Below are 23,973 nucleotides of genomic sequence, written 5' to 3'. Positions count from 1 at the left end.
ACAGAGAGTACACAGTGGCATAATACCTGACCACTGTGACTGACCCAAACTTAAGGAAAGCTTTGACTCAGTGAGCATAGCCATGCTATTGAGAAAGGCTGCAGTAGGCAGACCTGGAGAGAAGACAAGCTATGTTCACACTGCCCACAAAATTAGGTGGAAACTGAGATGCACTTTCTAACCTCCTGCCAAATGCATGACCATATTAGAGGTACATATTTCCCTCAGACTACACAGATCCACAAAGAATTAGAAAAACAAACCCAGAGAGAGAGAATAACTGCCAAGTGTGTTAGTGAGAGAGAGAGAGAGAGAGAGAGAGAGAGAGAATAACTGCCAAGTGTGTTAGTGAGAGAGAGCGAGAGAGAGAGAGAGAGAGAGAGAATAACTGCCAAGTGTGTTAGAGAGAGAGAGAGAGAGAAGAGAGAGAGAGAGAGAGAGAGAGAATAACTACCAAGTGTGTTAGAGAGAGAGAGAGAGAAGTGGGACAAGAAGAGGAGAAAGAGAGGGAGGGTTTGAACCGTTTTTTAAGGAGATCTGTGATCTTCTTGGCAGACCTGAAGGCTAGCTGTGTGAAGGGGGAAGGAGTGGAGGAGAGGAGGGCGGCAGGCTGACCACACTGGTCTACCTCTTCCTGAAAGCAACTCCGCTCAGAGAGACAGGAAGTAGAGACACAGAAAGAGGGGAGGGGGAAAGAAAGAGTCAGAGAGAGAGAGAATACTTTTCCTGTCACCAAACTTTTTGAAAACTGCGGGACTAGAGTGTGAAAAATAAAGATAGAGAGGAACACAGTGTGAGATAGAAAAAGGAGATTGAGAACAGATCCAAGGACATGGAGGAGTTCTCAGGCTACTATCATGGATTGTTCCAGTGGAGTTGTGTGTGACTGACAGAGGGGGTTGCTTTGAAGACGGACATTAGGAAAGAGTTTGAGTCCGAACGACAGAATGATGAAAACAGCTGTTCTCTCTCAGGAGACCGCATCTACTGGGTATGAAGAAACAAACTCTGTACCAACCATAGAAATATAATATCTAGAATGGGCTGTTCCACGCCAGCGGTAGCAGAAAATATTTTTGTATACCTCAGATTGTTATGAAAATTCTCACATAGAAACTTAATTGGGAGGAAGGATGTTTTAAATGTTTTTTTACATTTGTATCACAAACCATTTTTGAGAAAAATCATTATGAAAGTGGCCATTTTAGGTCCTTTTTAGACACATGTCTCCTGTAAGACCCTATGATCTGTCAACCGTACATGATACAGACAACGTCTTGGAGTCATTATACTGTCAGATCCTATGATCTGTCAACTGTACATGATACAGACAACGTCTTGGAGTCATTATACTGTCAGATCCTATGATCTGTCAACCGTACATGATACAGACAACGTCTTGGAGTCATTATACTGTCAGATCCTATGATCTGTCAACTGTACATGATACAGACAACGTCTTGGAGTCATTATACTGTCAGATCTTATGATCTGTCAACCGTACATGATACAGACATAGGGTCTGACAGTATAATGACTCCAAGATGTTGTCTGTATCATGTACGGTTGACAGATCATAGGATCTGACAGTATAATGACTCCAAGACGTTGTCTGTATCATGTACAGTTGACAGATCATAGGATCTGACAGTATAATGACTCCAAGACGTTGTCTGTATCATGTACAGTTGACAGATCATAGGATCTGACAGTATAATGACTCCAAGACGTTGTCTGTATCATGTACGGTTGACAGATCATAAGATCTGACAGTATAATGACTCCAAGACGTTGTCTGTATCATGTACAGTTGACAGATCATAGGATCTGACAGTATAATGACTCCAAGACGTTGTCTGTATCATGTACAGTTGACAGATCATAGGGTCTGACAGGAGACATGTGTCTAAAAAGGACCTAAAATGGCCACTTTCATAATGATTTTTCTCAAAAATGGTTTGTGACACAAATATAAAAAGCATGTCCAACATCCTTCCTCCTAATGAAGTTTACATGTGAGAATTTCCAGATCAACCTGAGATACCGAAAAGATTTCCTTCTCCCACTGTCATGGAATTGTCCGTTAGTTCTGTGGCTCTAACTCTGTACTAAAAGGTCAGTTGGGTCTGGTATGTAAAAACAAACAACTGGACAGGAGTTTAGTCTGTGTAACTCTGGGCTCAAGGTCTCTAAACCAAAGATAAGGCCTTCTACTTCAGAAACCTTTTTTGATTATATTCTTTATTTTTTTTAACAATCCTAACTTTTGCAAGCTTATGCCAAACATAACTCACCCTTGGCAAGATGATAGTTCCAAAGCAAACAGTATTAATCTTGCACGAGCCATGGTTTGTGTGAGCCGGAAGGGATCATAAGAGCCAATCTTCTGTTTCTGTAGTGAGACGTGAGTCAGCTTGATGTACACTGAGTATACAAACATTAAAAACAGCTGCTTTTTCCATGACATAGACTGACCAGTTGAATCCAGGTGAAAGCTATCCCTTATTCATGTCACTTGTTAAATCCACTTCAATCAATGTAGATGCAGGGGAGGAGGCAGGAAAAAGATTTTAAAATCTTGAGACAATTGAAACATGGATTGTGTATGTGTGCCATTCAGATGGTGAATGGGCAAGACAATAAATGTAAGTGCCTTTGAACGGGGTCTGATAGTAGGTGCCAGGCGTACCGGTTTGTGTCAAGAACTTCAACGCTGCTGGGTTTTTTATGCTCAACAGTTTCCTGTGTGTATCAAGAATGGTCCACCATCCAAAGGACATCCAGCCAACTTGACACAACTGTGGGAAGCTTTGGAGTCAACATGGGCCAGTATCCCTGTGGAATGCTTTCAACACCTTGTCATTGCCTCAATGAAGGGGGGTGGGGGGTGGGGGGTGGGGGTGGGAGGGATGCAACTCAGTATTAGGAAAGTATTCTTACTGTTTAGTATACTCAGTGTATATCTACACCCCCTGGATGCTAATCTATCACAGGGCCTTACACCCAATCTATCTCCCTACTGCTGAGTGCCAAACAGGGATACACCAGGTCCCATTTTTACAGTCTTTGGTATGACTCGGCCGCGGATCCAACTCCCATCCTTCCAAACTCAGGGAGGCCATTGACTTGGTCTTCAGAGTAAATAGTATACATTTACCCACAAGCTATATTGCACAGAAAATGTCAAATTGGGTTGAGATCCCCCTGCCAGGACTGGGTAGAAATGAAAGCAAGGAGAAAGCAGCTTCAGAGGAAAATCGATTTTTAGATCAACTGAATCTGCTGAAAATGGGGGAAAATGTTCCAAACTGGAAAGGAATGAGACCGGTATATATGATGGAGGGCCCTGTGTTTTGGGATGTCACATCACATGGCCTTGATTTTTACCTTCATTTGAAGCCTTTTCCAGAAATGAGGATGGTGGCGGATCATCTGACATAAAAAGAAAAGGTGACAGTTTGTTGAAAAGGCTTTAAATAGAGGTCCAGGTCAGGTGACAATCCAGGTCAGGTGACATAATTATCCAAAACACATGGCCCTACATATGAGTCATGGTTTACAAGCTTTTTCATGATCTCTCTCTCTCTCTCTCTCTCTCTCTCCTCTCTGTCTCTCTCTCTCCTTCTCTCTCTCTCTCTCTCTCTCTCTCTCTCTCTCTCTCTCTCTCTATCCCTCACTATCTTTCTCTCAGTTCAATTAAATTCAAATTAGCTTTATTGGCATGACGTAACAATGTACATTTTGCCAAAGGTTACTTTGGATATTTACAAAATGAAAAATACTGAGCATCCAAATTGTAAATGGGACAACAGTAACAATAATAACCAAGGGTCAAAATGACCATACATTGAACAATAACAATAAGCATACAGTAGAGGACATGTGCTGGTTGATTGGTCTGTCAGACACTGTCCCTCATCTTATGGCAGGGAGCAATGTAGTGTGCTGTCAACCCACAGCTCTCTGCGTCCTCCCCCAACAGGACGGGTAGCCTATCCTCATCAGAGAGGTCTTTGAAACCTTGAATAAGGGTTTCAAATTTGGGAAAATGACACTCTCTAATTGTTTTATATTTTTGACATTTTGTCAGGAAATGCAGCTCCGTCTCAGGTTCTGCTGTTGTGCAGTAGTTGCACAGCCTTTCCTCTACAGGGAGCCAGGTTTTCCTGTGTCTACCCTTCTCAATGGCAAGGCTGTGCTCACTGAGCATGTACTTTGTCAAGGTTTTTCTAAGGTTTTGATCAGTAACCATGGTCAAATAGTTAGCCACAGTGTAGTGTCGATTTAGGGCCAGATAGCACTGCATTTTGCTTTGTGCTTGTGCCTGTGTTTTGTTTTGACTGTGTTGTAATTTGGTTTATTCTGATTGATTGGATGTTCTGGTCCTGAGGCTTCAGTGTGTTAGTAGAACAGGTTTGTGAACTCAGCCCCAGGACCAGCTGGATGAGGGGACTCTTTTCTTTGCTCAGCTCTTGGCATTGCAGGGCTTGGTAATGATATGAGAGGGAGTCACTGTATTTTAGATGTTTCCAAAACTGAATTGCTCTTTGAGTTTTTATTATTAGTGGATATTGGCATAATTCTGCCCTGCATGCATTGTTTGTAGTTTTCCTGTAGGAGAATCTTACAGAACCCAATGGTTTCAATGGGGTGTTTGTCCCATTTTATGAAATCTTGTTTTGCAAGTGGACCCCACACCTCGCTGCCATGAAGTGCAATTGGTTCAATTACATATTAAATTCTTTTTTGGCAAATTTTAATTTCAATTTGAATGAGCTTTTTAATGGTGTAGAATGCCCTGCGTGCTTTCTCTCTCAGTTCATTCACTGCCTCATTAAGGTGTCCAGTTGAGCTGATTTTTAAACCTAAGTAATTGTAGTGTGTACAGTACTCTATATATTTGTACCAATTGAGAACTTTGGTCTAATTCCCTGAGATTTGGATCTTCTCTGGAAAATCATTATTTTAGTATTTTTGGGGTTTACTGCCAGGGCCCAGGTCTACTGCACGTATTGCCAGTATACATTGATTTAATTATGTCATATGTTTTACCCCCTACTCCACTTTCAATAACTTTGTAGAACAGTCCTGTGTGCTAAATAGAATCAAATGCTTTTTGGAAGTTGATAAAGCAAGCGTATATGTAACGGTCTCCCTCCTCTTCTGACGAGGAGTATGAAGGATCGGACCAATGTTCATGTTATTTATTGGAACAGAAACACTAAACAAAATAACAAGGAGAGTGCCATGAAAACGAAACAGTCCTGTAAAGGTGCAGCAACACAAAACAGAAAACAACTACCCACAACCCATAGTAGGAAAACAGGCTGCCTAAGTATGGTTCTCAATCAGGGACAACGATAAACAGCTGCCTCTGATTGGGAACCATACCAGGCCAAACACAGAAATACAAAAACATAGAACAACACATAGAATGCCCACCCCAACTCACGCCCTTACCAAACTAAAATAGAGACATAAAAAAGGAACTAAGGTCAGGACGTGACAGTATATTTTGGTATTATTTTGGTGAGCATGTTTATCTATCAGGGTGTGTAGGGTGTAAATACGATCAGTCGTACGATGTTTTGGTATAAATCTAATTTGACTTTTACTCAAGACATTGTGCTTATTAAGGAAGTTTAGAACTCTTACATTTATAATACTACAAAAAACCTTCCCCTGGTTACTGTTCACACAAATGCCTCTGTAATTGTTAGGGTCAAATTTGTCTCCGTTTTTAAAGACTGGGGTTATGAGTCCTTGATTCCAGAAGTCAGGGAAATAACCTACACTCAGGATCAAATTAAACAGTTTTAATATAGCCAATTGACATTTTGCACTAGTGAGTTTGAGCATCTCAATTAGGATGCCATCAGGTCCACATGCTTTTTAAATTTGAGGGCCTGAAGTTTCTTATAAAGCTCCTGGTCAGTAATTGGGGAGTCCAATGGATTTCCATTGTCCTTTATAGCTTTTTCTAATCCATTCACCTTCTCATGAATCTGACATTGTTCTGCGTGTTTGTCAATTTGAACGGTGTTGTATAGTGTTTTAAACTGGGCTGTCCATATGTCACCATTTTGTATTGCTAATTCCTCTTGTTTAGATTTTTTTAGTTTTTTCCAATTTTGCCAGAAGTTGTTTGTGTTTATGGACTCCTCAATTATTGTCAGCTGCTTGCTGTTGTACTGTGCTTTTTTGGTTCTGAGTGTTACGTTTATAGAGTTTTAAAGTCTCACAGTAATGAAGGCGTAATTCACCATTATTTGGGTTCTGTGCTTTTGGTTGGAGGTGTTCTACGTTTTTTCCTTATAATTTTACAATCTGCATCAAACCAGTCGTCATCTGTGATCTTTTTAGTTTAGTTTTTTTTAATCAATTTCAATTGTGCTTCTTTTGCCGTTTGCCTGAATATATAGTTGATGTTTTTTTACTGCTAGATTGATGCCTTCTTTACTGTGAGTGAATGTGCTATTCAGAAAGTTATCTAAGAGTGTTTTTCAATGTCACTGTTGTTTCTATGGGGGAGATTAAGACAGTTAGAAACAGTATGGCCTGTATTTTTTAGGTATCAATTAGATTTTGTAGTTTGGATTTTGGATTTGTACCAAATGATCAGTCCTCCAGAGTCTCTGCCTCTATTGACAGAGCTGTGTTGTTTTTTTGCCATCATTGTAAGCCTGCCACACACACACTATACAATACATTTATTAAACATAATAATCACTGTAATCCTAGATTCAGATCATTCAGGCGAGAAAAAACATCACCCAGATAGGCCAGTCGTGTGAGAAACTCGTCATCATAAAAACAGTCAGACAAGTGAAAATTATGGTCAGTAAAGAAAAGTTTAACTTTAAAAACGTGTCAATTCTTTGCCCCTTGAAAAGCAGCGCACTTCTTTCTGTATGTTGTAAAAGCGTTACATGGTCACTACCCATATCATTGCATAATGCAGAAAATACACGAGTGTTGCTTTAACGAAGTTAATCATTTTCACTGTAGTGTCCAAAACGTCGTTCAAGCTGTCAGGCATTCCCAAGTGGTGTCGGGAGCAACTGTTTGCACGCGCGTTACCACTCCACTATGTCTCCCTGTCATGGTTTTTGCGCCATCAGTACAGATACCAACACATCTTGACCAAAGTCCATTTGATGTCACAAAGCTGTCCAGTACTTTAAAAATATCCTCTCATGATGTCCTGGTTTCCAGTGGATTGCAGAAGAGGATGTCTTCCTTAATTGACCCCCCCATAAACGTAACGGACATATACCAGGAGCTGTGCCAGGCCCGCTGACTCATCCAGCTGTAACACATAGAATTAACTGGCTTGTATGCGAAGCAGTAATTGTTTCAAAACATCTCCTGCCATGTCACTGATGCGTCATGAAACAGTGTTGTTTGATGAAGGACTTGTCGGGAAAGGTTTTTTGGGCCTTTTCCCCCAGCATTGTCCCAACCATATCCACAGCATCAGGAAGAGTTAAGTCCTCCACAATAGTATAAGGCTTGCCTGTCCTAGCCACTCGGGAGCTCACCATATAAGACACTTCTAGCCCCTTCTTATTAATGGTATCTGTTGCTTTTATACATGTCTTACTACTCGAAAGTTGTCTTTATTCTCGCTCAAAAAACTCCCGTGGCTTATTTTTCAAATTGTCATGTTTCTTTTTTAAATGTCTGCGCAAGAGTGAAGGTTTCCTGTGAGAGAGTAACGGTTAATGTGATTGGATGTTCATCATTCATTCATTATTTGACTAGGCTACCTGTATTTGACATTGTGTTGTTATTTCGTTGAACACTAGAAAAAAAACTCACCCAAATGTATAGCCCTGTTGGAAAATATAAATGTACTGTTTGAAAATATTTTCTTTTATTTTTTTAAATGTGAATCACATTTTTATTTGGCATACCCTTGATGGCATTGCGCTTGCCTCAGTTTGGGAATACCTGCTCCAGGGCAAAGGTGTCTAGGTGGAATTTGTATTTGTGGTCCTGAGAGCTGGACCTTTTTTTCTAACAACATTATTTTAGTCTTTCTCTCTCTCTCTCTCTCTTTCCTATCTTTCTCTAATATCTCTCGTCTCTCTCTATAGGGTGAATGCTGAGCCATGCTCCCCACCTAGACCCCCCCTCACCCCTGCCTTATCTTCAGGATCAACAGTACTATTCCCCCCTCCCAGACCTGCCCTCTCCTCAGGACCACCCCTGATGGCTCCTCCGACTCTCCCCTCCAAACCCTCCCCACCCCCTGACCCAACTCCCCCTGACCCAACTGACCCAACTCCACCTGTCTGCCTGGACTCCTCCCCTCTCCTCCCTTCACCCCTCATACCCTCCTCACCCTCCTCACCCACACCGCCCCTCCATTCAGCTTCTGAACCACTCCCTTCTCAAATTGACTTGGCCGTTGATGCCACTGACGCAACTGATGTCCCCAATGCCGCTGTCCCTAAGGAATGTACTCCCTCCTTATCCAGACCCCTAGTCCTTGATGTCCCGGATATCTCTACTTCCACCCTTGACACATCACTACCCCCTCAAGTCTTAGAGACCTCCACTCCCCCACTCCCCACACCCCTGGTACCTGATGTCCCAGAGAGATCTACTCCTCCCCTCCCCACACCAGTACCCCCTCAAGTCTTAGAGACCTCAACTCCCCCACTCCCCACACCCCTGGTACCTGATGTCCCAGAGACATCTACTCCTCCCCTCCCCACACCAGCACCCCCTCAAGTCTCAGAGCCCTCTACACCCCACCTTCCTGACATCCTGGATGTCTCTGCTCCTCCACTCCCCTTACATATGTCCTCTTCAGTCCCAGAGCTCTCCTCTTCAGAACTAACCCTACCAGCACCTTCATCTCAGCCGGTCCCAAAGCCCTCATCTATGCTCATCTCTGCTCCCACTGTAACTCCCATCTCAAAACCCTCCTCACTTCCTATCTCTTCTCCCCACGTACCTCCTATAGCAAAACCCCCTCTGTCCACTCCCCCCATTCATCCTCTCTCAAAACCCTCCGTACCTCCGTCTCCCCGTGTTCCTCCTTTCTCAAAGATCTCCTCACCCCCTCTTCCTAGACCCCCAGCACCTCGAAAACTCTCTGGTCCACCCCAGCCGAGACCCCCCATACCTCACCCTCACTCGAAAGCCAAACCCTCCTCTCCAGCTCTCCCCAGACCCCCACTTCCATCCATGAAGTCCTCCTCTTCCCCTCTACCCTCCCCACTAGTCCCTCTAGCTCCCATGCCCGCCCCAGCTTCGGCCTCATCGACAGCCCCATCTCCAACCCAAGCCACAGCCCCACGACCTAGCATCAGTATCCTGGAGAAACTGATCAAAACTTGCCCGGTGTGGTTGCAGCTGGGTATGGCCCAGGAGAGGACCACACGCATGCTGAAGAAAGAAATCCCTGGGGTGAACTAACATGTTCTTTACATAAACACATAGGCACATGATGTATCTGTGGTCGACTGTGGTCGACTGTTCTGCAGCCGAACAACTGTGATGTAGCTGTACAAATCGTTCACACACTCATTCATTGGTCACATACTCATCAAAAATGCTTATAAAACACATGTAGGGGCAGCCATCTTTGAAAAATTTCCTCATGTATATTTGTTGTATGATAATAGATATTAAAAGCATTACTTTGTGTACCAACAGATATTTTTAGTGCGTAAAAGCCACGACCAGAAATCCATGGTGCTGTCAGTATGTGTATCTGACAAGCAGGAGGAGCTTCAGGTCCAGGACATTCTGATTAAGGAGGAGAAGTCACGTGAGTATCCTAACCAGAGAAGGTCTATATAGGGTTAGGATAAATCCAGGCTTGTAACTGGATCTATCCTAACCCTAAGCCTCAACAGTCTCCCACTGAAATGTCTGTGTCCTGTCCTCAGACCCTGGTGAACAGTCTGTGGTAAAAAGGTATTGGGACTATCTGTGTTACAGCCATCGGTCCCGCTACGCCATCCATCAATCCACACAATCTACACAATCCATCAATCCACACACAGAACACATGATGCTAGCCCATCCATCTACACTCACAGAACACAAGATGCTAGCCTATCCATCACACCACACACAGAACACATGATGCTAGCCCATCCATCAAACCACACACAGAACACATGATGCTAGCCCATCCATCTACACTCACAGAACACAAGATGCTAGCCTATCCATCACACCACACACAGAACACATGATGCTAGCCCATCCATCAAACCACACGCAGAACACATGATGCTAGCCCATCTAGCCACACACACAGAACACATGATGCTAGCCCATCCATCAAACCACACACAGAACACATGATGCTAGCCCATCCATCTACACTCACAGAACACAAGATGCTAGCCTATCCATCACACCACACACAGAACACATGATGCTAGCCCATCCATCAAACCACACACAGAACACATGATGCTAGCCCATCTAGCCACACACATAGAACACATGATGCTAGCTCATCTATCCACACACCTTGAACACATGATGCTACCCCATCCATCAAACCACACACAGAACACATGATGCTAGCCCATCCATCACAACACACACAGAACATGTGATGCTACTCCATCCACCAATCCACACACAGAACACATGATGCTAGCCCATCTAGCCACATACACAGAACACATGATGCTAGCCCATCCATCAAACCACACACAGAACACCTGATGCTAGCCCATTCATCAAACCAGACACAGAACACATGATGCTAGCCCATTCATCACACCACACACAGAACACATGATGCTAGCCCATTCATCAAACCACACACAGAACACCTGATGCTAGCCCATTCATCAAACCCCACACAGAACACATGATGCTAGCCCATCCATCCACACACACAGAACACATGATGCTAGCCCATCCATCTACACACACAGAACACATGATGCTAGTCCATCTATCCACACAGCTGCTCTATGTGACAAGCTCTATGTATAACTCCTGTGGGGGAGAAGGGTGGGTGAGGGTGCTGTGTGACCACAAGCTTCCTGTCCTACAGGACTTCCTGCTACTTTGAGCTCACCAGGCCCTGGTCGCAGCATAGGGATGTGTGTGTGTGTGTGTGTGTGTTTGTGTGTGTGTGTGTGTGTGTGTGTGTGTGTGTGTGTGTGTGTGTGTGTGTGTGTGTGTGTGTGTGTGTGTGTGTGTGTGTGTGTGTGTGTGTGTGTGTGTGTGTGTGAGTGAGTGAGTGAGTGAGAGAGAGAGAGAGAGAGAGAGAGAGAGAGAGAGAGAGAGAATCTGTTGAAAAGTATGTTTGCATCTCTTGAATCATTTGTGTAACCTCTCGGTCCCAATCTATCTCTACTGCATGACTAAGAGGTCATTCTGATGTAGAATGTCAGTATTCATATAATTTTGTGTTATAACACCCTCTCCCTCCTCCACCAGTAATGTACCTGGAAGGGTCTGTTCTGGTCTTTGACAACATCTTCAAACTCATGGCCTTCTACTGTGTCAGCCGGTAAGACAAGACCTACAGGTGTAGGATCTTCATTTGCGCCAGTTTGATACAGCAGGAAAATAATCCTGCAGCAACAGCAAGTGTGAATTATTATGTGAATTATAATTCATGGACATTTTAGTAGGGGTTGATACATTTTTCTTAAGGAAAAATCAAGTCTGATATTTCGAAGTGGAAATTAGAAACTTTAGAATCCTTTTTCACCCTCAAATACACTACAAGTTTTAAATGCCCTGAATTACAGGAACCTTCTCCTGCAACAGGCTGATCAAATGAAGATCCTACATCTCGCCCTTGAAAATATTTTTTATAATAAATTAATAATGATGTGATTAATTATCTTCCAGGGATATTCTACCCTTCACCCTGAGGTTGCCTCAGGTCATCGTCCAGGCAACCAAGTACGAAGATATAGAGATGATATCGACATTAGGCTCAGGTAGGTAGTGGGACATTCTGAACACCTCTGTAGCATGCCATTATATCACTTTTAGGCAAAGTTGACTAGAATAAGACCCTGTGAGTGAAATGGAGGTGAAGTGTCTCAACAGTGTGAGTGAGTGTGTGGACACGCACAAGTACAGTGTGTGTGTGTGTGTGTGTGTGTGTGTGTGTGTGTGTGTGTGTGTGTGTGTGTGTGTGTGTGTGTGTGTGTGTGTTGTTGTGTGTGCTATATGGGCTAGCTTCCTCCTTTAATAGCTATGAAACAAAACCCTCCCAATTAGTCATAGAACAAAGATCCATTTATAGTCTAATGTATTTAGTTCCTCTCTGCATTGTGAATACTGATCGCTCATCATCAACCAGTTGTCTTTGATAAAGCTTTGATAAAGCTTGTTATTTGTTTATTTAAAATAAAAGTATAATTATCTGACGATAATAGTGTCAGAGTTCAGCCCTAGTGATGGTAGACTGGTAGCTCTTTCTGATGTGGTAACTCTCTGATGGTAGACTGGTAACTCTTTCTGATGGTAGACTGGTAACTCTTCCTGATGGTAGACTGGTAACTATTTCTGATGGTAGACTGGTAACTCTTCCTGATGATAGACTGGTAGCTCTTTCTGATGGTAGACTGGTAACTCTTTCTGATGATAGACTGGTAACTCTTCCTGATGATAGACTGGTAGCTCTTTCTGATGATAGACTGGTAGCTCTTTCTGATGATAGACTGGTAACTCTTTCTGATGGTAGACTGGTAACTCTTCCTGATGATAGACTGGTAGCTCTTTCTGATGGTAGACTGGTAACTCTTTCTGATGATAGACTGGTAACTCTTCCTGATGATAGACTGGTAGCTCTTTCTGATGATAGACTGGTAGCTCTTTCTGATGATAGACTGGTAACTCTTCCTGATGGTAGACTGGTAGCTCTTTCTGATGGTAGACTGGTAACTCTTTCTGATGGTAGACTGGTAACTCTTCCTGATGATAGACTGGTAGCTCTTTCTGATGGTAGACTGGTAACTCTTTCTGATGATAGACTGGTAACTCTTCCTGATGATAGACTGGTAGCTCTTTCTGATGATAGACTGGTAGCTCTTTCTGATGATAGACTGGTAGCTCTTTCTGATGATAGACTGGTAACTCTTCCTGATGGTAGACTGGTAGCTCTTTCTGATGATAGACTGGTAACTCTTTCTGATGATAGACTGGTAACTCTTTCTGATGATAGACTGGTAACTCTTTCTGATGATAGACTGGTAACTCTTTCTGATGATAGACTGGTAGCTCTTTCTGATGGTAGACTGGTAACTATTTCCGATGGTGAACTGGTAACTCTTTCTTTCTCACCTCTATGAAAAAGATTGCCAGCACACAGAAATAAAACATTACTTTGAAATGTTCTCAGTAATCACAATTAAGTATTTATTTATCCTTGCAGATTTCTGGGGTTCTCAGCTTCATAGCTCCTCAGAAATGGTCAAACGTGATGACCAGGGTCAGGGCCACAGCAGTTCGTCCTGTGAGATCCAGCTGTCCACCGGGAATAGTAATGACCGTCTGTGGTACATCAACCCCATCTTCATCGAGGAGTACTGCAGCAGCCTGGAGGCCTCCACCCTCGTCCCAGCTCCCATCCACAGGAGCCAGAGTCTGAACACCCCAGGCCCGGGGCAGGTGCAGGTACCCCCCAAGTTCAAACGCCCTCCACCCAGGCCCCCAAATGTCCCAGAGGGCTTGATTCTGTCACAGTTGGCTAAGCAGGGTGCCAGAGGGGAAAGTGTCTCCCCCAGGTCTCCACCCCCACCGCGAACAGTAATAGCCAAGGCAGCAGGTCAGAAAGCGGAAGGAGACAGCAGCAAAGACACTGAGGAGGGAGAGGGAGCTGCTTCTCAACTCATCTCGGAGAAAGAGGTGTCAGTTACTGTTACTGACTCAGTAGCAGCTACTCAGCCTCTACAGCCACTATCACCGCACGGAGCAACAGCAGGACAGAAACACCCAGCACCCCGACCACCCCCACACAGGATACCACTCGTACCCCTTCGGCGGAAACCCTCAGAGAACCGTCCCTCAATCCCGGGACAGGAGGGCGGTGTTGGTCCAGTGCCTGTTGCTTCACTGGTCTGCATCGATGACACCACTAACATGGCAGAGGAGAATATAGGAGTGGAATCCCATGCCGGTGAGACAGAGACACTGCAGAACAAAGGGACATCAGGGGCTTCAAACATTAGTGAGGTTGTTACCGTGGCTATAGCCCCGCGGACGAAGAGGGCCTCACATCCAGTCCCGCCTCCCAGGAAGAAGAAACCCTCTCAGTTAACGCCCACCAGACCTCTCTCCCGAAACGTGATAAGCGGAGGACTTCTGTCAATCAATTCATCATCGGATACCCCCCAGAACTCCAGCACCCCCTCGCCTGCCTCGAGGCCCACCTCCATCCCCGTGGGGGAGGCCAGGGGGACAGATGTGTCCTTGTACTCCCCTGATGGGGAAGCTGTCTTCCCTGCCCTGGAACATGACTCCTACTCTACCAGCAGTACAGAGGAGGAGGCTGACACTGTGGTCAGCGGGGCTGTAGGGACCGGTGGGACCAACAACACCAAGGTTCATATATCTTTCATTGATTTATTTCACCTTTATTTCACCAGGAAGTCCCCTTGACTTCCCATTTAACGTTTTTATGAACTGTATAACTAACATCATACAGTAACCTAACTAAAAGCTTAACTTCTGTACCTATTCAATTGCTGCTGTGACTTTGTTACTGTATGTGAATCTGTATGACATTTTCCTGTAACATAATCAAAATAAACACTTATCATTAAAAATCAATAATAACCTCCAGGTGTCGATGAAGAGGACCCCTACCATCATGCTGGACCGAGCCAAGCACCGCCTCTCCAGCGTGTTCACTAACTTCATGAACACCGACCACAAGCTCCAGAAGAGAATCCTAGAGCTGTCTAGGGATGGGAGCTCCTACTTTGGCACCCTGGTGAAGGACTACAGGTAGAAGATCCGTTCAACACAGACGTTTCAGAATCGCTTAGTTGATGGTTGCTAGGGCTGATTGGGGCCACACATATTTTGACTCACAACTGAATCTTGTTCATATCTCTGTCTAATGGAAAATGTCATTTACATTTGTTCAATGTCCCTAATTTTGTAATTGATTTGGACACCCTTGATGTACTAATCAATGAATGTATCTGACCCCAGGGTGTATATCCTGGAGACCATGGGGAAGCACAGCTCCAGCACTGAGCTGCTGCAGGAGATCAGGCAGATGATGACCCAGCTGAAGAGTTACCTCATCCAGAGCACTGAGCTACAGAATCTACTGGAGCCCAACATCTACACAGAGGACAAATTGGGTGAGATATACAGTCTAATTAGAGGCTAGATACAGTAACATAGTCTAGCAGTTGTAATCTTAGAGTTACTGCAGTTAGTAGAGCACAGCGTTGCAATGGAAGGATTCTGGGTTCGATTCCCTGGGCATGCTTAATTCTCCTTGACGTACTCAACATGCATCTGTCAATACACAGCGTTAGACACACCATTTTCAAGACTCTTTACATACTTCTTCAAAATACTGAGTTCCTTTTGCTCTTTATTTTGAGACCCCCCCCCCCAAAAAAAAGTGACATTTTATTTGGCTGATACAGTTTCTACTTGGCCGTGGCTATGTAAATAACTTACTAATAGTAAAAATGCATTCCACTATCAGACTCTTTCATCCAAAGATGCTTACAGTCACGTGTAACGTACACATTAACACTGTCTTTCACATGAATGCTTCAGTTCGCACTAATCTTCAAATGAACATGCGGAACATATTCAGTGTCCAACATCACATTTGGCAAAGAGGATGTTCCCCTTATTTACTGTCAAACAGGAGACAGTTGTATATCACAGTCTTCGCTGTGTGCATTGGAAATGAGACTTTCTAGTGACACCTGTGAAATTGCAACAGGGACAGACAACATAATTGTTTATGAGGATTGTCACTGTTAACATTTGATGGTTGAATTGTGTTTAATATCAAACTTATTTGGCCTCCACTGTGAATGCTGGATGTCAGGTTTTCTTGCATATAAATGCAGTATATATGCAAGTGAGGATAATATTCTTACTGAATGAATAAGCCGACATACACTACATGACCAAAAGTATGTGGACACCTGCTCGTCGAACATCTCATTCCAATATCATGGGCATTAATATGGAGTTGGTCCCCCCTTTGCTGCTACAACAGCCTCTCTTCTGGGAAGGCTTTTCACTAGATGTTTGCTTTGGGGACTTGCTTCCATTCAGCCACAAGAGCATCAGTGAGGTCGAGCACATTGATGCTGGGCGATCAGGCCTGCCTCGCAGTCGGCGTTCCAAATCATCCCAAAGGTGAGGTAAGGGCTCTGTGCAGGCCAGTCAAGTTCTTCCAGATCGATCTCGGCAAACAATTTCTGTACGGACCTCGCTTTGTGCACGAGGGCATTGTCATGCTGAAACAGGAAAGGGCCTTTCCCAAACTGTTGCCACAAAGTTGGAAGCACAGAATCGTCTAGAATGTCATTGTATGCTCTAGCGTTAAGATTTCCCTTCACTGGAACTAAGGGGCCTGAACCATCAAAAACATCTCCAGACCATCCTTCTCCACCAACCTCTACAGTTGGCGCTACGCATTCGGGCAGGTTGCATTCTCCTTGCCTCCGCCAAACCCAGATTAGTCAGCAACGGGTGTGGCTGAAATAGCCAAATCCCCTCATTTGAAGGGATGTCCACATGCTTTTGTATATATAGTGTAGCCGGCTGTGGTGGATTGAGACACACCCCATGCAAAAACCTCTCTAGATTAAAGATAAACTCCACCCAAAAACTATATTTCGATATATGTTTCATTAGTTCATTGTTGACAGAGTCCCAAATGTTTGCTTGTCAGCAATCAAGTTTTCAAGATATGTAACTTTGAAAATACAGAAATCATCCCTGTATGATGCATTTTGCATCATTTGATGGGGATTTTTTTTAATTACGTTACTTAAATGGACGCATGGCGTCAATAGACTCTGGATTATTATCAACTGGGTGGTTTGAGCCCTGAATGCTGATTGGCTGACAGCCGTGGTATATCAGACCATATGACAAAACATTTATTTTTACTGCTCTAATTACATTAGAAACCAGTTTATAATAGCAATAAGGCACCTCTGGGGTTTTTGGTATATGGCCAATATTCCACGGCTAAGGGCTGTATTCAGGTGTCACGTCGTACATAAGAACGTCCCATAGTTGTGGTATATTGGCCATAAATACTAAATATAAATATAAATATAAATACTGTACATATTCAAGTGGGGATAATATTCAGACTAAATGAATAAACATTTGGTTATCTTTTGTCCATAAAGAACTATAACTGCAGGCAGAAATGCATTAGTCAGAGTGAGTAGAGTAGACAGGGAATCTAAGATAAAGTCAAATCAATACGTAGCTGCCTGCAACAAGCTCTCTTCTCAACTAGAAATGGTGCCCACTGATTTCTAACCTGTGTGTTTTGTCGTGTTCCTCTCCAGAGGTGATTATTGAGGCTGCCCTGTGTAAGGCTATGCTGAAGCCTCTGAGGGAGGCTGTGTATTCAGGCCTGAAAGACATCCACGCCAGGGACGGCTGCCTGAAGAGACTGAGGGAGAACCAGAGTGTTGTCCTGGGTACCACAACCACAGAACTGGGGATCACCACCAGCGTCCCAGAGACCCCTGTCATGGAGAAGGTAGACAGTAATGGGCTGCATCTGAAATGGTACCTTAATGGTTCCTATGTAGTGCTTTACTGATGACCGGGGCACTCCCGTCAGGAATTAACAAAGTACATCTTTCCATCCATCCATCCGTCCATCTATCTTAGATCCAGCTGAAGTTGATGACCCTCCACCAGGAATACTCCCCTCAGAAGAAGATTGATCTGTTCCTTAAGACCTGCAAGATCATCTATGAATCCATGTCTATAGGCTGTCCATGTGAGGAGCTGTCTTTGTTGCTGGGCAGATTTTGGATTATAATGTTGTTTGTTAGCATAAGAGCAGTCTCACGATGCCATCCTCCCAAGTCTCTTTTTAATTAGGACTCCACTATCTCCGAACAAAAGTCAGGAAGCATGAAAATCAGGGCTAGTTTACGAGCGCAGATTGACTTTGATAATGATTGATTATTACTGCCGGACGACACCAGTGTCTACAAATACCTGACTGAGAGGGGAGATTGAAGTTGATGTTGATTGATCATTACTGCCTCACAAATACCTGACTGTCAGGTGAACTGACTAAGATGGTGGTTGACGTTTCCAGCAGGGAGAGCCCATGGTGCAGATGATTTCCTCCCGGTGCTGATGTACGTCCTGGCCAGGAGCAACATGGCCTTCCTGCTACTGGATGTAGAGTATATGATGGAGCTGATGGACCCTGCACTGCAGCTAGGAGAGGGTAGGGACAAACTCAATTCGATCCACGCACACACAAGTAAACACACACATACAAACACACACATAACAGCACTGACGCACACATAGTACCTGTGTTATATGCAGTGTATGTGCCTCATAATGATGACTATCTTGTCTGTGTCACCAGGCTCCTACTACCTGACGACTACGTATGGAGTGTTGGAGCACATAAAGAACTATGAGAAGCAGGTGGTGACACGGCAACTCAGTCTGGAGATCCAGAACTCTATCCACCGCTGGGAGAAGAGACGCACCCTGAACAAAGCCAGCGTGTCACGTTCATGTGTTCAGGTCAGTACCACTAGGGTAGCACACACAGAGGGTTAGGGTTAGGTATAAGGGTTAGGGATAAGGGTTGGGGTTAAGGCTAGAGTTAGGATTAGGTTTAGGGATAAGGGTTGGGTTTAAGGACAGAGTTAGGATTAGGGTTAGGGATAAGGGTTAGGGATAAGGGTTGGGGTTAAGGCCAGAGTTAGGATTAGGGTTAGGGATATGGGTGAGGGAGAAGGGTTAGGGATAAGGGTTAAGGATAAGGGTTAGGGTTAGGGATAAGGGTTAACGATAAAGATTAAGGGTTAAGGTTTAAGGGTTAAGGGTTAGGGATAAGGTTTAAGGGTTAAGGGTTAAAGCTAGGTTAGGGTTAGGGTTAAGGCTAGGTTAGGGATATAGCTAGAGCTGGGGTTAGGGTTAAAGTTAGGGTTAGGGTTAGGGTTAAGGCTAGGGTTAAGGGTTGGGTTAGGGATATAGCTAGAGCTAGGGTTAGGGTTAGGGATGTAGCTAGAGCTGGGGTTAGGGTTAGGTTAGGGATAGGGATAGGAATAGGGACAGGGTTAGGGTTAGGGATATAGCTAGAGCTATGGTTTGGGTTAGGGATATAGCTAGAGCTATGGTTAGGGTTAGTGTTAGGGATATAGCTAGAGCTATGGTTAGGTTTAGGGATAGGGTTAGGGATAGGGTTAGGGTTAGAAAGGAGACCCCGTGAACTAGGCCCGGTAGTCCAGTCAGACTGGACTCAGAGTAATAGAATATAAAATGTCACTGCAGTATTTTGATATTTGATCATTATGACTATATCAGTATTCTTTGAAATTGTATTGTCATTATGTTGACAATAAAATAAATTGTCATATGATATTTCATGTCCTCTTTCTGCGCTGTCCCGTTGTAGGACTTCATCAACGTGTCATTCCTGGAGGCGGGGTGCAACACTAAGACCCTGAGGGTCCGCCCCAACACCACAGCCCAGGACCTGTGTGCCCAGTGTGCTGACAAGTTTGAGGTGGCAGAGCCAGAGTCCTACAGGTACAATCTCCTGCCGTTGTGCCCTTGAATAAGGCACTTAACCACTCCACGGGCGTTGCTCCGTGGCTGATCCTGTGCATGCCAATATGTTTATGCTGACCCTGTCTCACAAAATGAAAATAAAGTATTTATTGCATTCTATTCTATTTTGTTCTGTTATATTCTGTTGTATTTTGTTCTGTTATATTCTGTTGTATTCTGTTCTGTTGTATTCTGTTCTGTTGTATTCTGTTGTATTCTATTCTATTATATTCTGTTGTATTCTGTTCTATTCTATTCCATTCTATTCAATTTGATTCTGTTCTATTATATTCTGTTCTATTCTGTTCTATTATGTTCACTTCTGTTCTATTATATTATATTCTGTTCTGTTCCATTCTGTTCTGTTGTATTATGTTGTATTGTGTTGTGTTCTATTCTATTCCATTCTATTATGTTCTGTTCTATTCTGTTGATTACTGTTCTATTCGGTTATATTCTATTCTGTTATATTGCTCTATTCTATTCTGTTCTATTCTGTTCTATCATATTATGCTGTATTCTGTTCTGTTCTATTCTGTTCTGTTCTATTCTATTATGTTGTATTCTCTTCTGTTCTGTTCTATTCTAATCTGTTCTGTTCTGTTCTATTCTGTTCAATTATATTCTGTTCTATTCCATTCTATTCTATTTTACAGCCTGAGTGTGCTGGTGGAGGGCCACCACCAACTCCTGGCCCCTGAGGAGTTCCCCCTCCCCATCAAGTCCAGTCTCCACCACAGTCAGCCCCTCAAGGAGTACTGCTTTGTCTACCGGCCTGGAAGGACAGAGTCAGAAGGACAGGAGGCAGAATCCCAGGAGGCAGAATCCCAGGAGGCAGAATCCCAGGAGGCAGAAGGACAGGAGGCAGAAGGACAGGAGGCAGAAGGACAGAAGGTGGAGAGCAAGGAGCCAGCTCCCGCAGCCGAGCCAGAGCCTGAGAAGGAGGAGAGTCTGATCGAGATATGATGAGATCAGTGTGCGGGTGCGTGGGTGTGTGCGTGCGTACATGCATGTGTGGGACAAAGGATCAAGGAGCTGCTCAAGTGAATACAATGGCTTCTGCCTCAATCATTATAGCCATTTTAAATGAGATATTGGTTTTTGCCTTATACACAACCATATTGACAATGTTTAGGCCTGCCCTTGACAACGTGGATACATTCTGAAAGAAGAGAACCTCCATCATCTCCTCACCTTGATCTTCAGGTCTAAATATCAAATCACACAACAGGAGACTCAAGTTTACTTTAGCTTCCATACGTGCTCTATCTTAATTTGATCAGTTTCTCACAGCAGGACAATAATCCTGCAGCAACAGGAAATGTGAATTATTATGTGTATTATAATGAATGGACATTTTTGTAGAAAAGTGACACACTTTTCATTAGGGAAAATCAAGTCTAAAATGTTTAGTGGAAATTACAAACTTTAGAAGCCTTTGAAAAAAATGTAATACACTACAAGTTTGCATTTCCTGCTGCGCAGGAACAACAGAGTGATCAAATTAAGAGAGCAGATCTGTATGGCTTCTATTGTAAGTCATATTGCTCAGTGAAGAAGACCTACCACCGGCAACTCATGTAGGACTGGTTCATACTTCAGACTTTGAATATCATACAGGGGATCCACACAAGATCACTTCAGCTTTTATATTACTTCTATGAGAACTAGCGCTGTGAGCCCTGCTTCCTCTTTCTGCAAAGTTGGCCAAAGCCACAGAGATAAAGAGGATATCGAAAGGGCATAATAGGCTGTATAGTTAAACTGTAATGGATCCGGATAAGGAGTCTCTGCCTGCATCCCAAATGGCACATTATTCCCTATGCAGTGCACTACTTTTGACCAGGGCCCATAGTCTGGTCAAAAGTAATGCACTATGTAGGGAATAGGGTGTTATTTGGGACACAGTCCATGTATCCTGTGCGGACGGTGTTAATTTTCATATTTAACAGATTTGCTTCTGCCACAGTTCAGATTGACAATCAGCTGTTCATTGGTTTTGTTAATCGAATTTAGCATGACAATATCCTTGCCAATAATTATGTCACTAGGTTTATATGCTCAAGAAAGACTCTGCGACTCTCTGTACTGTAAATCAATTTTTGCTGTGCTGGTTTGTATACTCTTGTAGCTGTGCTGTGGCCACATTACATTGGTGTCCTGTAAGAACCTTTTGAAGTCTCATTCTAGAGGGGTTCTGCTACAATGCCATTCATTTTAAGTTCAAATCCAAGTCTACCAGGCACTGATGGTGTACAGCAATATTATACTGTAATTACATTAAATAGCATTATGGCTTTGATACTTTTTTTCACATTGATGAGTTGATTGTTTTGTTTTTAAAATGTGAAATGTGAAATGGTTTATGTGGATGTATTAAGAGATGAAACCCAGTAAAACATTGTTTTTTTAATCATTTCATAAATTCCAATATTTCCCATTTTAAATATTTGGGAGTAAATATATTTCCTTTCTTTGTTAAAACCATTGCCAGAACTTTAACAGAACTCTTAAAATCAATTCAATCTGCCTCAGTAGATGGAATAATATCCCAGTTGCTTTAACCAGCAGAATATCTATTGTCAAAATGAATATATTGCCACGGCTGAATTTCTATAGTTCAATGCTTCCCATGTCTCCCCCTTCTGGATATTGGGATACAGTTCATAGTGAGGTTATGAAATGTTTAGTAAATGGCAAGTTATGGCAAAATTAACAAACTTGCAAAGAGGGAAAGACGTAGGAGGACCCAAGTTTAAATTGTATTTCCAGGCGCTAGCATTTTGCCCCATCCTGTTTGTTTAGAAATGATTCTTCTGCCCCCTGGCTGAGTACAGAAATACATACTGCCCTGGAAGACAAATTCTTCACTAATATATCCCTTAAACCAGGAATCCTCAACTAGATTAAGCTGCGGACAGATCTTTTTATTTTTCTTGAGCGATGGTCGGGGCCAGGACATAATTGAAAATAATTTGTACACTGCTAATTGACCGCAAGAAGCCCAAACATATCTAATATTTGACTAAAACATTTTCATTTCAAACCTTACTTACATTTGCATTAGTGCTGAGCTATTTAACCAAAATATCAATTATTTTACGGCTTTTGAACAACTATTTGAATTTGTTTGTTTTTTTCTTCTGTGAGCTCAATGCACAGTTTCTCTAGAGATAAATCAGGTCCAGCCGGAACTCTGCGATGTAGTAGGGAGTTGTAGTTTCCAACAGGCCAGTATTGTCACATCTTCTCCTGCTCCTCCCTTCTGGCATACGATGTCGCCGACCAACGGTCCTGGGATTCATCATTACGCGCACCTGTTAATCATTATGACTCACACCTGGACTTCATCATTTCCTCCCCTTTATATGTCACTCTCTTATGTTCATTCACCAGTTGGTATTATTCTTGTGTACCGGTGTGTAGCTACATGGAATTGTCTCGTTCCTGGTTTTGTTGTTTTATTAAACGTTTCACCTGCACCTGCTTCCCCGACTCACAGCTCCATTATTACACGTATTCTACATGGTTTAGCGAATAAAACGTGGTAATTAACTACAATGACCACAATCCATTGCTGCTCTACCTGTCCGGTCTGTCTTTCTTTTAGGCTGCTACGGAAGAGATAATGTGCGATCATGAGGGGATATAGAGAGCAAATGTTGCTTAGCTAGGTATCTCTACCGAAAAATACATGATCAAAGGGGTTTATAGTTGGTATGCAACAATCATAAAAGTATGCCTTATTTACTTTGAAGAACTACAAAATATGGTTTTTGTCAGACAGCAGAGATGAGATTATGACTTGGAATTAAATAATAAAGTCATTAAATAAAACAAATGCATAACACAACAACTACTGGTCCGACCAGTACATGATGGGTATACCTACTGAGTGTATAGTAAGACAGAGAGGCGCTATTTCGCTCTCTTGGATTCTTTCTCCGGTGAGATAGTTTCAGCCACTTGCTAATTGTAAGACGGTGCCTACAGACATGGAACCTCAGCTTGTATTTCTTACATTATTAGCCCAGGACGTTTTTGCTGTTGTTGTGCTATTACATACAGCTGGAAATAACTTTTGGATATCAGAGCGGAGATAACTCACCAGCATTACGACCAGGAATACAACTTTCCCCAATTGAATTCTTTGTCCGTACACCCCAGGACAATTGAACTTATCCCAGAGGCTTCTCCAAGTCACCG

At 43.2% G+C, this 23,973-nt stretch overlaps 1 protein-coding gene across 1 annotated transcript; it reads left to right on the top strand.

Annotated features, from left to right (window-relative positions):
• The first annotated feature begins 655 nt into the window (after positions 1-655).
• Positions 656-23,254, top strand: LOC139383452 (Ras and Rab interactor 3). Its single transcript, XM_071128001.1, has 14 exons — positions 656-991; positions 8,100-9,420; positions 9,670-9,784; positions 11,428-11,500; positions 11,848-11,939; positions 13,382-14,550; positions 14,792-14,955; positions 15,166-15,320; positions 17,520-17,716; positions 17,851-17,962; positions 18,290-18,424; positions 18,572-18,735; positions 19,613-19,746; positions 20,424-23,254. The coding sequence occupies exons 1-14, from the start codon at positions 948-950 to the stop codon at positions 20,731-20,733; spliced, it is 4,185 nt and encodes a 1,394-aa protein (XP_070984102.1). The 5' UTR covers positions 656-947; the 3' UTR covers positions 20,734-23,254.
• The last annotated feature ends 719 nt before the right edge of the window (positions 23,255-23,973 follow it).

The sequence above is a fragment of the Oncorhynchus clarkii genome, chromosome 25 (assembly GCF_045791955.1).
Source record: "Oncorhynchus clarkii lewisi isolate Uvic-CL-2024 chromosome 25, UVic_Ocla_1.0, whole genome shotgun sequence".
In the NCBI taxonomy this organism is placed as follows: domain Eukaryota; kingdom Metazoa; phylum Chordata; class Actinopteri; order Salmoniformes; family Salmonidae; genus Oncorhynchus; species Oncorhynchus clarkii.
Note: the sequence above shows the minus strand (reverse complement) of the source record. Positions and strands in the feature narration are given on the sequence as shown.

Bases quoted from the DNA above. Each gene is read 5' to 3' on its own strand.
- LOC139383452 (XM_071128001.1), top strand. From the start codon at position 948: ATGATGAAAACAGCTGTTCTCTCTCAGGAGACCGCATCTACTGG. The intron at 9,421-9,669 runs GTGAACTAACAT...GTGTACCAACAG, and splicing joins TGAAGAAAGAAATCCCTGGG to ATATTTTTAGTGCGTAAAAG. The intron at 18,736-19,612 runs GTCAGTACCACT...GTCCCGTTGTAG, and splicing joins TGTCACGTTCATGTGTTCAG to GACTTCATCAACGTGTCATT.